This window comes from Aspergillus homomorphus, assembly GCF_003184865.1.
Source record: "Aspergillus homomorphus CBS 101889 unplaced genomic scaffold BO97scaffold_1, whole genome shotgun sequence".
NCBI classification, from domain to species: Eukaryota; Fungi; Ascomycota; class Eurotiomycetes; order Eurotiales; family Aspergillaceae; genus Aspergillus; species Aspergillus homomorphus.
Window position 1 is genome coordinate 1,819,539 of NW_020291887.1, and position 13,338 is coordinate 1,832,876.

Genomic DNA, 13,338 nt, shown 5'->3' on the forward strand with positions numbered 1-13,338 from the left:
TCATTTGTCATTGTGAACAAGCCATTTTATATCATGCGTAGACACTCATGCTAGATCAGGCGTATATTTCAATCTCTACACTATATGTACTGCTGTCTAGCTACATACATCCACATGTACACCGAACCGCTTCAAAGCCATCACCTACACCACCCTATCCTAACCGTTCACCTTATCCAGATACTACCATGGAACACCTAAGCAGTATACCCACCGCGCTGCTGCAAACTCCCGATACGCCCCAAGAGGAACTCCACCTGCCGATACGCGGCACCAGGCACATACTGCGGGATTTCTGCGACATCAATCCGCGGTTAGCAATCACACGTCCACAAACCCTACCCCTTCATCCCTAAATACAAAGAACACAGAGAAGGGGAGAAACATACCATGCCCGGCCAAAAACACCGACGAAAAAGTGAGCCCACGCTCGGTATACGCCGTGCCCAACAACCCCGCGCCCGCATCGAGGATAAACGGATCCGGCTCGGTACCCTCAGACAGCTCCTGCAGGCCGTAATGGTAAGGCACGAAGAGCGGGTGGGTGAGCGGGTCCCGGGTGAAACCCTGGGTGCCGTGCCAGGTCATATTCTGGATCGTGGCTAGGGTGCCGTTCAGGATCAGCAGGTAGTCGAGCCAGCCGTGGCCGATGAGCGTGTTGTTGGTGCGTTCGATCACGCCGGGGAGGACGGTCCAGGCGCTTGGCGGGGAGGTATCGCCGTTCAGGAAGATGGGGTTGTCGCTGCAGACGGAGTAGTCTGTTGGTGGGACGTGGAGAGCGCGCTGTACGTCGGTGCGGTTGAAGTAGTTGTTTGGGCCGGTGCCGAGGGATGGGAAGCCCATTAAGTCCCAGAGGTACGGGCAGAAGTCCGTTAGGTGGTAGTAATTGAAGCAGGGGTTGATGTTGTATGCGGCGCTGATGATCTCGTCCCAGATTTGGCAGTCTTCGGTTATTGGGGGTGCGGCGGGGAAGGGGTGGGCCGGTGGGTATTGGATCGCGGCGTCGAGGAAGGCGTTGAAGCCGCAGGTGTCGGCGCGGGTGTTGATGTAGCTGAGGAAGGTGCTGTTGAGCGCGAAGATGTTGGTGTAGTGGTTTAGGTGCCGGGCTGCGGGGGCTGATTGGGGGTTTAGTTAGTGTTGTGTTTGGGAGGGAGGAAGGGAAGGGTTACCGTAGATCATGACCGAGTCGTCGTTGATGGACGGGTCGTTGATTTGAACGCCCTTCACGTTGAAGTAGGTCTTGTCCTCTTCGTCGAGCATCGCCGACGCGATGTACGGGACGTACATCCCTGCGTAGCTCTCGCCCGTCAGGTAGACTTTGCGGCCGTGAAGGCTGAAGGTGTCGACGAAATGCTTGAACCAGCTCTTGAATTGCGCGGCCACGTCCTCTTCGTTGTTGACCGTCGACGGGCCGGGCGAGAAGCCCGCGCCCGCCGGCTGGTCGACGTACACCACGTTCGTGAGGTTGGTCCAGGAGTACGGGTTCGGGACAGGCTTGTAGGTGCCGGATTGCCACAGGAATGGGCCATTCTCTTGGAGGAGCCCGTCCAGGGAGCTGCAGCCCGGGCCACCGTTCAGCCAGATAAGGATCTAGCTCGTTAGTCTCGGGGTTGTGGTGGGGACAATACGGCTGATGCTAACCTCGTCACTGGCATTGGCATTCTGCGAGGGGAAGAACCAGAAGAAGAGGCTGCTATTGCCTGTAGGTGTGTTCGGTAAAAGACCAGCGTACGATTCTCCCACGTCGAAATCCACTTCCGGGATGCCGGTACCATTGACCAGAAACCCTGGCTATGTGAGCAAGACACTACTTCAGGAGCGAGGCTAAACCCACTTGCGGTCTTATTGGTCAAGTACGAATAATCGGTGACACTACTTCTGGGGACCGATGCAGCTCGAGGGGTCAATGCTTTACTCTGAGGTGCAACAACAGCGCGACGGTGAGGGCTTTGCAGGCTGGCGACAGAGCCCACCAGAAGCAATGACGCAATGGCTGTTGTCAAATGCATCGTGAGTTTGGCTATGGATTGACTGACTCTTCGAACCAGGCCTCAATCGCCGGCCAGGGTGCATGTCCAGCCTACTTATAGGTTTGCGTGGGGACAGAGGGGCACGCATCGCAAGCAACGTGATGGCCGTCGCCCCACGTCATGACCAGAGCATCTCCTTGCCGAGATAGGAGACCGACTGTGTGTTTGAGACAAGCTCATCTCCGCCGTGAGGGGAGAAGCGGTTATTACCGCCGGAAGCCCGGGGGCTATCCAGATTGTGGATCACATCCGATACGCACTGGTTGAATTAGTCTGTCGCTCTGCGGAGGCGGCAGCAAATCACAGCCTATACGTAGTTGGACCCGCGAGTGAAAGCAAGGCGATAGATAATAATCTGCAAGTCGATTGACGGCAATCAATGGTGGGTATCCGTTGAGCATTTCGGTTGGACAAGGGTTTCCCAATGAACGAAAGATCGGCGGGTGGGGAAGATTCTGCCATCTTGCACCTGATGAGGTGCTCATACAATCGAAATGACTACGCATGCATGCATCATATGTGCATCGGACCATTCGTGAGCAATCGCAACCCACCTCAATCCTGGTCGCCGCAAGGGCCACAGTGAGATTCGCACTGGACAGGCAATCCTTGCCGTTGCAACCGCTGCACGTACAGATCACGGCTTCAACTTACGGGGACAAGGTACCATGCGCTTTTGTGTTAATTATATCCGATGCGGTTCGGTTGCAATCTAGGCGCAGCAGATCCTGGTGGTTTCACGGAGGACTGGTTGAGTGTAACGTGCTTTTCATCTCGTAAGTGTAGTCAAAGACCAGCTAGCTAGGAATCACACTCAATCGAGGGGAACGTCCGAAATCATGGGAAAACGAAGTCAGGGGATCCTCAAGCATCAGTCTGGTACTCCTGGTAGGTATGCCACTTTTGACGGCCTTCACAATCCTTCAAATTTGCTCGAAAGTTGGTGATGAGAGGGTGGAGAAGTAAACTTTGCGATGTTAGTCACTGCAGCGCATATTTGGCGGCGCAGGCAAATATGGTCGTTGCAATTACCGGCAGCCTTTAATACTTACATCGGAAGCTGCCAGTGGGTATGATCGAAGACCTTGCCCTCTGAGCTTCTGGCTTCATGTGTACCTTGCTTCTGGGAGCTTCGAGGCAGGTATAATTCGGGGGGCATTACTATGTCAACTCTATGTTTTTTGGGCTCCTCATTCAAATTAGGCGGAATCAAACCTATAGGTCCTAATATTAGACGTGGTGGACATATATTTTGCAAGCTCGATGAGAAATGGTCTCTGTGCCCGTGAAAATCACGTTGGACGAAATATATCTTTCCTTACTCTTGCTTGCACGACCAACAGGCTTTGTTGACAGACGAAATGCCGTTAATCTCACTCGACAGAAGAGACGTCTTGCTTTAGTGTCGGGTTCTCGAATCACTGTACTATCTGCCTGCCAATGCTTGCCGGGATCCGAAGGTGCTGCTGATGAGTATGCCTGGAAAGTCGTCGATCGGCATATGCAGCGTTTGTTGATCGCGTACCCTATCATCTTCCAGAGAGACTACCACAGGGTTCCAGGGCCACGTTGTTCAACTGGGGCAATTGTTGGGCAGCTCCTGCTGTTTATCGCTGCGAGCCAGCCGCAAATTGCGCGCCTGGGCCAGGACGGCGGGCCGACCTTGGAATTTCGGGATTGCAGTGTTCTCCGGAGGCTTAACATGGCTGGGCCAGATGAGAAATGGATTGGATCGGATCATCACTAGTCTTGTCCTTTTAACCATGTTTCTGCCATGGTTGGCTCATTCGTTTAGAGTATGAACCGGACAGTAAGTTCCATCGGATTGCGCTGCTGTGTAGGATGCTAAGTTGGACAACAGAAAAGCCGATCTGTTGCTACAACGCATACCTTTTGGCAGTCAGCCGCAGGGACGCTATGCTGCTGTTTTCGACTCAGTCGGTACGGTCTTCCAGCTCTCGTAAAGACGTCTCTGAGACACGCGATCAGTATTGAGATGGCTGGACGGGTGACAGGCCTATTTCAATACTATTGTGAGGAGGGGGCGAACACGAACCTAGACTGCGCCAGAACCCTTTGGCCCTCGTACGGTCCCCGTCTCAAAGCCAAGAGAAGTATTGAGTGACAGGTCATAAAGAAGGCGTGTTGATCGATTGGTATGTTGTTGCAGCAAAGTATTGATACGAAGGGGCACGGGAGTGGCGGAGGATGGTGTCGACAGCTCACTGGATGGCATCAGCGCCATTTGACGGGACGATCGCTAGACTATCGATTGGGTGGGAATCAGTGGACGGGCGGCGTCCCTTTTTGATCGTTTGAGTTTGGTGGGGGATGAAGTCATGAGTAAGAGAATGTTAGTTAACTAATGGTGTGTGAAGAGTCAATTCCGATACTATACAGACGGCTAAGGATGGTCGAACCCAAAGCAGTCAAGGGCCTTTAGTCTTCCGCACCAATGAATATTCCTCCTTCTCCTCCTTCCACTCCTCATCCTCGTCGCGATGCATTAATAAGGACTGGCTGATACAGTATCCTCCGTGAGTGGCTTCGAGTGCCAAGCCTCTGGGCAATTGATTGCTTTGATGACCGACAAATGGATGCTGATCTCCTGAGGAAATGAATCATTACCACCGATAATTGCGTGCTCTCCCCATCTCCGCCTCAGTGCCTATCCTGTGCCTGTGTGCCTCTCCCCTCGGGTCTCCCTCTCCTCCTGTTTATTTGATCGGGACCTTTCCTATTTATTTATCCCCTTTGCATCAGCTACCCTCGTTCCTGCAGTTGGGTCGCACAGACTCATGGCCCTCTCTTTGTCCGGTGCTTCCATCGTGTCACCCATTGGCCCCTTCTGAAGAGCTGGATCGAATGGTTCGGTATCATCGTCAGTGCAACCCCGGACTACAAAATCCTTCCTACGGTCAAGCTTCGCTCAGTCAGACGGTCATTACGAGTAATCTCATAAAATGCGCAATTCTTGATTTGCGCACGCTTTCCCATTGATGGCTCCTGCGACACACGCCCGTGTCGCCGACGATGGCGCGCAGCAACTTTTAGAGCCACCGGATTACGATTCTTACTCCTGGGTGTTACTCGAAGACCATCCGCTTCGATATCATCCCACTGAATGCTGCCCAGGAGTCTGGTGGATGGTCCAGCAGTGCCACGCCACGTTCCGGAAGCAATGGAGCGATCGCATATTCTCGATCATCTGCCTTTTGTTGATGCTCGGGTATGTCAACACTTGATTGAAGCATATATTCAAATGATACTGACTGAATGATACCTAGAGTGGTTGTGCAATTCCTATCAGTACTGCCTGATGCATTCTCTTATCTCTTCTTCCATGAGCACTACACAGCTCAGGCGGGGTTTGTTCATTGGCCTGCAGAATTTGATGGTCAATCCGCTGCCTGCATTGCGTATAACCCACATTCGCACCCGGATGCCATTCACTATGCATTGCGGCTGGCTGCACGGGGATCAAGGCGGATATCTGGCTTCAGGGCGAGGGGTTCTTTGTCGGTAACCCCCACGCGAGTCTGCGACCACACCTCACCCTGCGCAATGTATACCTGGATCCTCTGCTGCAGCGCCTCGAGGATAAGCAGACTTCGGAAGGCTCATTGCTGCCTACCTCGACAACCCATCGCGGGACTGATGATGACGAGTCGTTTGTTCTATTCTTGGAGATTCGATCGCCGATCCGAGAGGGCTGGCCTCATCTTTTCACCGAGCTTCAGCGTTTGATTGCAGGAGGGTATGTTACTCACCGCAACGGTACCCGGATCGTCTCGAAGGCTGTCACCATTGCCATTGTAGGAACGGACAACGAACATGTCAGTCATATTTACGACGCATTTCCGAAAGACCCCATCCAGGATAGCATCTTTCTCGATGAACGATCAGCCATAGCAGGACCCAACGCAGCGACCACACCTTCGGAGGACAAGGTTCAACTTTTCAAAGGCAAGGATAGCCTGTCACGGCAGTCCTGGAAAGAGTGGAAAGGCCGAAATTCGACACCGAAAGAGGTACAGGCCGATGTACCATCGCCGCTCACCACGACTGTCGACTTTAGCCAGGCCATCGGATCCCCGCATCGAGGACGGCTTTCTCGAGCGCAGCTCGAGTTAGTCCGAGCTTATGTGGAAGCGGCCCATCACCTCGGACGCAGGGCGCGATTTGAGAATATCCCATGTTGCTCGAAGGAGATGCGGCTCGTTATTTGGCGGATCCTGGTCAATGAAGGCGCAGACTTTATCGATGTCGACTGGACAGGGTGTCCCCGCCGAGGATGGCGACAGTTCTTAGCGGTCGGTCGGGGTAGTTGATAGATCAGATGCCGTGTAGAAACCCTTTCAGCCTTGAATAGTCCTAATCAAGCTGCGCGTGCTGTACATAACAAGAAGAAAGACATCCCGTATTAAGACCTGATACATTGTCGAGGCTGGTTCTAACCTGAGCCGGCGGATTGAATACTGAAGATTATCTACGACCGGTGCACGGACCGTTAGGCATCGATTCTAACCAGTCCGTGACACTTGCGCGACAGAACGTCCAACCGCGGCGATCGAAGGAAGGGTAAGCAGGGTGACCTCGTCCTGCAATCGGACCGACGCAAGGGGAGAGAGAGCTCTCGCCTCTCTTCCCCTCTGCTGTGTAGCGATGATTGTGGCAAGCGGGCCAGCCTGCCCAGTGTCTAATGCGACACACTTCGCAGAACACACGGCTGCGGTCTGTCCAGCTGGAATGGTCGATCGTTTGGGGAAGAGCAGCAGCATGGTATGTGCTAGGTGTTCATTGAATATACCGTAAGGCACTGTACCCTGTCTGTATTTATTGTCGTATAGTATTGACTGGAAGAGAAGAGACGCAAAGCGACTGCTCAAGTAAGCCGAGCAAGATCCTACTCGGTGTAACCATCAAGAAAAAGATAGCATCATCATTCATGGTAACAGGCCGATCCCCCGGACTTTCCTTCCATGGAAAACGGCCCCAGGATCGGCAGATTGTCACGCACTGCAGGTGGAGACCAACAAAGTGTAGTTCAAGTACTCACTGTATGTACTGTACATACTTTGTGTGCCGGAGCAAGCTGCGGCCGGAGACAGACACTGTCTATAAGATTGAAACCCTGTCAAGAGTTGACCATGGATCTGCCCCATTCATAGTCAGTCATACATGAGGGGCTCTTGGTGTTCATCAGTTTGATGGCCTTCAATGTGTGATTGGGAGGGTGCATAACACGTCGCTGGCTGCAGGGTCGATTAAGACCTAAAAGATATTGGGCAGTGGAGTGGAGAGGGGAATGCAGAATCGAGGAGAAGAGAAGGACGAGAGGGGTAAAGCATACCTAAGAGGTACTGTATGTATCGTACAAACTTACCTATACTATAGTCTAAGGTAAGTGTACTGTGTACTCCGTGCTGTTACTACTGTATGTAAGTACTGTACATACTGATTGTAGTCCAGTTGGTGCCTTATTTCTTAACCTTTTTATTTTTCTTCTTCTTAATATTTTTCCTTATTCTGCATGGGTCCACCCCGTTTTTCCCCGCTGCCACGACGGCCCCATCCTGCTAGTTTCCCTCGCATTCCCTGGTCCGTCTCGTCTGCTGCTGCTCGTCTTCACTTTTTCCTTTTCTCCCCCTTCTCCTAGTCTGGTTTTGCATCCGGCTTGATTGGTACAGCCACAGATTGTAGTTTAGGAGAGAGAGGTAGTAATCTTCCTAGTCTTCTTACAGTTGGAGAGAGATCCATCCATCCATCCATTCATCCACTCATCCATCCATTACTCACCGTTTTTCTTCGTGTTCTCTTCTCTCTTTTCCTTTCATCTCTTGTCTTTTCCTCTCCAAACCTCCTCCTTCTCTCCCTCATCCCATCATTCCTACTCGCACTCCTCTCTCCTACTCAGCGGGATTGGCTCTCTTCCAGTTGAAATCCAGCTTCTCAGAACTAGGTGAACAGGATTTGTTGCTTCACTTTGCCAGATACACTCTGGGAGGGAAAATAAATTGATGCTGGTGCTGCTGGTGCTCGCCTGCTGAAACTCAGCTTCCACCGCCATTTCGACAAAACCCCCCTCCATCCGCGCCCGAACGCAACCCAACACACAATCTCTGTCATCGTCTTTCTTTCCGATCTCTGCTTCGCTCACTCACCATGATGATGGATTTCCAAAAACACCACCCGCAGCCACCGTATCACCCTCACCCATCGCTTCTTGGGCCGGCTGCTCACGATCCTCGAGCGGCGCCTCCAGCGCCGCCTGCAGCGCGCGCCTACGGACCTCCTCGACCACCCTCACCTCGCCCGTACTACGATATGCTTCAGCGACGAGAGTCCGAGATGCCTCGATCGGCCGCCACAACTCCGGGATACAATTACCCGACGCCCTCTTCCGCTCCGGCGCCCGTCCCCTCCGTCGCGTACGCCCATGAGCCCGCCTATGCGTCATTACGGACAGATACCACCGGGTATCACCTCGCACCAACGGGCCATGGTTCATCGAAGAAGCATAATCTTCCGACTGGGCAGCGAGACTCTGATAATCGGCATGATCCCCCTTACGATCATAATTATCTCAACCACCCGGATCGACGGATGATGTATCGTGAAGGTAGGCCAGATCTATTTATTTTGATCAGATATACTAGTTTACTGCGTGCTGCTCTGTGATTTTGCGTTGCCAAGTTGCCTGCGGGCTTTTCTCGTGTTGTGGCTGGGTGCCTGAGCCAGACTGGGCAGCATCTCGGGAGGCCAGATTATGGATGGTATGGAAACAGATGCCAACCAGACATGACCAATGGCAAGCATTTTAAATGCACGAGATGAAGTGACCAGGGTGGCTGCAGACAAGGGGGACGGAGGATGGAATGTGGGCGGTAGCTGGTGGCGGAGCAGACTCCTTTTCACATTTTGACACATTTCTCCCCTCACACGACCCAAGCTTTTTTGCTGCACTGTTTGGTTTGGTTTGTTTATCCAGACTACAAACGGGGGAGCCAGAGAGTGAGAGGGGGGGAACCCGAAGGAGCGACTGGGGCGACCGGGCCAATCAGCAGCGGATCATCAGCCGCGTCTGTGGCGCCTGATCGCCTTCCAGCCCAGGAAGCCTCGGGAGAGCTATCCCTCTTCAAGCTTAGCTCTGACTGCCAGGACATCCTTACCCGATCGGGTCTAGTGGTCCAGGCCCGCCCAGAGTCACGGGTTCTGCCCCGGCTGTGGAACTCGCTTTGCTTTCTTGTCCGTCGCGCGCCTTTCTCTCCCATTCCCGTTTATCTCATCATCATCATCATCAACATCAATCATCGTGGTCGTCGCCGTTGAGCGCCTCCTCCTCCCCTCCATCCTCTTCCTCTTTCGCCTCCCTATCCCATCTTCCCTCTACCTCCTCTCTATCGTTGCGCTTGGACTTTGACGTCTTCTCCCATCGATTCCTGGCCCCCTTGGTTTCATTCTCTCATCCCCTTTCGTGTTCCTTGCCAGCGCTCCTACAGCCCTCCCCTGTCTGTGCATGCGATATGAATCCGCCCCCGTCGCATGACCAGGGCCGTCGGAGGTCCTTGGGCGGCAGTGGCAGTCCCGGATATTCCGGTGAGTGCCAGGCCTTCTGGCTTGCACAGCATCTGTCGCAGTCTATTTCGGGCGTCCCGACCAATGTCCTTCGCTGACTGCTATCTGGCTTCTTGCGTTAACCTGCGTCGGGCCTTCTCGTGCTAACTCCGATGATTCTCTTCATGCAGGTCTTCAAGATCCTTCAACCGCACCGCCGATGGGTACCCGCCGCATGCCTCCCCCCTCACCATCGCAACACTATCCCGCGCGCGCTCCCCCCGGCCCCACGCACTCTTTGCCCACTCCTTTTCTGTCGCGTGAGCCTCCCAGCAATCCGGCGCATCATCGTCCAGGGAGCAGCATGTCGATATCGTCCATGCTAGGCGCGGACGCTGACCGACCCGGCCGAGATGTAGGCTCCTCCCTTTTTAGCCGTTTGCCCGTCACGTCCGCCTCGTTCGGCAACGCGCATCCGCCGTCAGCTCCCGGTGCCATGTCGCCGCCAACCGCGCCCACCCGCCCGTCGCCGCTCGAATATCCAGCCTTCCGACGGTCGCAAACGCCTGAAAAGTCCTTTGCAAAGACCCAACCACCGCGGCCCTACCGGTCAGGCTCAGGTGGTGTGCCTCAGGCGATTCCGGAACAGGCTAAGTTTGGTGGTCTGGCACGCGGTCATCCCGCCACACACTTTCCTGACAAACCTCACTCCACACACCCTTCTCCTCAGATCTCCTCAGCCGAGGCTCCCTATAACGAACCTCGCCGGACCAGCTTCAGTGGACCAGTACCTCGTCCCAGTAGTCAGCCGCAACACCTCGAACCGCCATCCCGAACGGCCGGCTACAGTCCCTTGGCTCGACCGATCGCAGTCCCCACAACCGCTGGGATGGGAGAAGGACCTTTTGTGCCGACACATCAAAGAGCATCGTCCTACATGGGCCACGAGCTACCGCACAGTCGTTATGGGGGACTCTACAACGATCGCCACGCGGAGGAACAAGCCATCCGGGAGCGGGAGCGGGAGCGGGCAGCGGCACACGAAGCAGAGAGCAAAGCTGCGGCTCACGCTGTTCCCCGCTTTGGGCCGCCATATGGAGACCGCGATGCAGCCATTTCTCGGGCCCAAGGGCCATCGGCATGGGAGCTTGCACGTTCGCAACCCGCTTCGCCCGAGATGAAACGCTTTCCCGCTCCGGAATCGGGCGCCGGTTTTGGCTTTGGCGCCATTCAAAGCTACACAAAGTCATTAGGATCCCAGTTGGGCGGGACGCGCGCCCCGTCGCTCCCCGTGCACCCGCAGCCAGGCCAGCCCACGCCCCCGTCGCACGAACAGACCCCGTATCTCAGCAAGCTACAAACCGACCCGCGCGCCTTCCCGGCCACGACCTCCGCCGCCGCATCTGCAGGGATGATCCTTTCGGCCGCCTCAGAGGACCAGCGCCGCAAAGGTAGCGATGAGCTGCTGACCCATCGGAATTTGCTCGGAGTTGGGCTGGACGCGAAACGGGGCGGGCGAGCCTCACCGTTGCCCCAAGCTGTTCAGGGGGCTCAGGCACAGATCTTGGGCCCCGCTGGGGAATCGGGAATTAAGAATGAGCTTGGCCGTGTATTCTCGGGCATCGGAAGTGGAGTGGGCGGCGTGACGGGGGCCACGGCCGGGAGTGGTCCCTCGACGCCCATGACCTCAGCCAGCCCGTTCAAACGGGACAGTGCCACCGCCCGCTCCACCAACAGTGAAACAACAACAGATGAAGCTAAGATTCCCCGTCCAACCTCCGCCAACGGAAAGCGACCTCGGAAATCGCGCGACGAAGAGGCTCGAGCCGAATCAGAGGCTGGTGCATTGGGAGCATCCTCCCGTGGCCGGCGGAATCGGCACGTCCATCACCATCACCATCAGTAAGCTTTCTCTGTGAACCTGGTTTGTCAAAAGAGTATGACATATGCTAATCCCCGCGCAGCCATCATCACCACCGGCACAAACCCGAGGAAGAAGCGGCCGCCCTTGGCCAGAATCGTCCGTTGTCGTCGATGAACTTCTTCCATCGCACTGCTACGCCCGCGGACGGGCCCGCCTCCGCTGCGGCGGCGACGCTCGCTCATCATCATCACCATCATCCCCACCACCATCACCATCACCATCACGCACCCCGATTATCCGGGTCCGCGGCTCCCACGTCCTCTGTCGCTCCGATCCGTGAACCTCGCACGGTGGTCACCATCGAACCGCTTCTGACCAGTGTCGCCCATCTTCCGCGTCACCACTTGGGCTCCACGTTATACGCGCCTCGGATAGGAGTGCCGACGGAAAAGGCTTCTCTCGAGAGTGCCAAGTTTGGGTACACTACTACGCCTGTTCCTCTACCTCGATTTGAAGGCAAAGAGAACTGCACATTTACTATTCGTGTCCCTCGCTTTCGCATCGACAACAGCCGTCGCGAGGAGATTTGCGCCCGCCGCGCGCTCTGGGGTACCGGTGTCTACACTGATGACTCTGATCCTGTTGCGGCAGCCATCCATTCGGGTTTCATTCGTGGCGCCTGGGGTGAGGATGTAGACGTGGACCTGCTTGACCTGGAGATCCGGGACACCTATCAACACGCGCCACAGACCGCGCAAGACATCGGCTTAGAAGAAGGCGAGCGACCGCGGGTGCCTCCCGTGCCGCCCGCCGACAAAGATCTCCACATCACTATCCTCATCCTTCCCCGCCTCGAACGGTACGACTCCAGCGTCTTGTTTGGCCTTCGCTCCCGTGCCTGGGAAGGCAACCACGATGGCATGAGCTACAAAATCCTCCGCACCGAATGGGTTGACGAGGGTGTGGGCCGCGGCGAAGAACGTAGCGGAGCCGCCCGACGCAAGCGACTGCGTACGTTGATGCAGACGGGTCGCATCTGCACGGGTCCCGGGGTGATCAAGCTGGACCAGTTGCGTAATGGAGTGCAGGTGCCGCGCCGCAAGAAGATCGAACCGAGTCGAGAACAGCCATCTCCGATGCAGACTGTTTCGTGAGGGGTTCTGGATTGAGCTTGTATTTGATTGAGTCTTGATGTTTCCGAGAGTTCTGGGATTGTTCGGGCCTTGCTTGTATCTGTCTGTGTAGGGAGTTGAGGATTTCTCTCTTTTTTTCTTTCGTTTTTCTTTTCCGTCGAGGTATTATTAGCGAGGCGTGGTGTACCCTGATGTGTTTCGATTCGCTTTTAGTTTGTTTTACTCTAATCAGAGATGACCTTCCAGCTGTTCCTCTGAGATGGCTTCCATGCAGGCTTTTGTTTTCTCTCAGGACTGGAAATGAGTTTTTGCATTGCTGTAGGAGGTAATACGTTTCGGCTCACTATTCAAGATGCACATACTAGGTATCTGATGCTGGCTTTCACAATGAAAGCAGGGGTTTGAATCCCACTCCCCAGTTTCTACGCGCACTGCGACTTTTGAATTCTGAATCAAATGGAGCACAATGCACATTACAAATCGAGTAACTCTAAATGCAACCAGTATATATCCTTCCTACTACCTCTATGCCTGCTTTCCCCAGCAGAAACACTATATCCACCCTAACCTTCCCCCGTTATCCTTAAGGATGCAGCGGCTGCCTTACCCTTCTCAAAGACCAAAAAAGATGTGACCCTCAGAACCATCGAAGCAATATCCCCTCCTTGCAACCCACAGATTACACCCAAACTCCCCCTTTCCAGAGGCCAAGGATAGATCAGTAAGAAAACACACCACGTCACCGCCTCCCCCC

General features: G+C 54.7%; 5 protein-coding genes across 5 annotated transcripts; 4 read left to right on the forward strand and 1 right to left on the reverse strand.

The window, feature by feature from the left end:
* Positions 1-102: 102 nt before the first annotated feature.
* Positions 103-2,036, reverse strand: cpdS (putative serine carboxypeptidase (CpdS)). The gene is made up of 5 exons (XM_025693245.1): positions 1,835-2,036; positions 1,642-1,787; positions 1,170-1,590; positions 390-1,115; positions 103-295 (listed from the first exon to the last, which is right to left on the reverse strand). The coding sequence occupies exons 1-5, from the start codon at positions 2,007-2,009 to the stop codon at positions 198-200; spliced, it is 1,566 nt and encodes a 521-aa protein (XP_025556911.1). The 5' UTR covers positions 2,010-2,036; the 3' UTR covers positions 103-197.
* Positions 2,037-3,251: 1,215 nt separating this feature from the next.
* Positions 3,252-4,049, forward strand: BO97DRAFT_14148 (uncharacterized protein). Its single transcript, XM_025690106.1, has one exon. It carries the CDS (start codon positions 3,301-3,303, stop codon positions 3,775-3,777), a length of 477 nt encoding a protein of 158 aa, XP_025556912.1. The 5' UTR covers positions 3,252-3,300; the 3' UTR covers positions 3,778-4,049.
* A 980-nt stretch (positions 4,050-5,029) lies between these two features.
* On the forward strand, positions 5,030-6,367 carry BO97DRAFT_467225 (uncharacterized protein; the record flags this gene model as incomplete). The annotated part of the gene is made up of 3 exons (XM_025699635.1): positions 5,030-5,259; positions 5,318-5,402; positions 5,516-6,367. 3 exons carry the CDS (start codon positions 5,030-5,032, stop codon positions 6,359-6,361), a joined length of 1,161 nt encoding a protein of 386 aa, XP_025556913.1. The 3' UTR covers positions 6,362-6,367.
* A 1,586-nt stretch (positions 6,368-7,953) lies between these two features.
* BO97DRAFT_14176 (uncharacterized protein) lies at positions 7,954-8,781 on the forward strand. Its single transcript, XM_025690108.1, has one exon. It carries the CDS (start codon positions 8,196-8,198, stop codon positions 8,709-8,711), a length of 516 nt encoding a protein of 171 aa, XP_025556914.1. The 5' UTR covers positions 7,954-8,195; the 3' UTR covers positions 8,712-8,781.
* A 300-nt stretch (positions 8,782-9,081) lies between these two features.
* Positions 9,082-12,924, forward strand: BO97DRAFT_14179 (uncharacterized protein). Its single transcript, XM_025690109.1, has 4 exons — positions 9,082-9,629; positions 9,779-9,907; positions 10,007-11,489; positions 11,552-12,924. Exons 1-4 carry the CDS (start codon positions 9,557-9,559, stop codon positions 12,603-12,605), a joined length of 2,739 nt encoding a protein of 912 aa, XP_025556915.1. The 5' UTR covers positions 9,082-9,556; the 3' UTR covers positions 12,606-12,924.
* The last annotated feature ends 414 nt before the right edge of the window (positions 12,925-13,338 follow it).

What these genes read in the sequence shown, in the direction of transcription:
- cpdS (XM_025693245.1), bottom strand. Translation starts at nt 2,009, where the DNA reads ATGCATTTGACAACAGCCATTGCGTCATTGCTTCTGGTGGGCTCTGTC. An exon ending in CTTGACCAATAAGACCGCAA is followed by an intron (nt 1,788 to 1,834) that starts GTGGGTTTAGCC and finishes TCACATAGCCAG; the next exon opens with GGTTTCTGGTCAATGGTACC. An exon ending in CGACTCGGTCATGATCTACG is followed by an intron (nt 1,116 to 1,169) that starts GTAACCCTTCCC and finishes ACCCCCAATCAG; the next exon opens with CCCCCGCAGCCCGGCACCTA.
- BO97DRAFT_14148 (XM_025690106.1), top strand. Translation starts at nt 3,301, where the DNA reads ATGGTCTCTGTGCCCGTGAAAATCACGTTGGACGAAATATATCTTTCC.
- BO97DRAFT_14176 (XM_025690108.1), top strand. Translation starts at nt 8,196, where the DNA reads ATGATGATGGATTTCCAAAAACACCACCCGCAGCCACCGTATCACCCT.
- BO97DRAFT_14179 (XM_025690109.1), top strand. Translation starts at nt 9,557, where the DNA reads ATGAATCCGCCCCCGTCGCATGACCAGGGCCGTCGGAGGTCCTTGGGC. An exon ending in TGGCAGTCCCGGATATTCCG is followed by an intron (nt 9,630 to 9,778) that starts GTGAGTGCCAGG and finishes CTCTTCATGCAG; the next exon opens with GTCTTCAAGATCCTTCAACC. An exon ending in GCCCACTCCTTTTCTGTCGC is followed by an intron (nt 9,908 to 10,006) that starts GTGAGCCTCCCA and finishes GCCGAGATGTAG; the next exon opens with GCTCCTCCCTTTTTAGCCGT.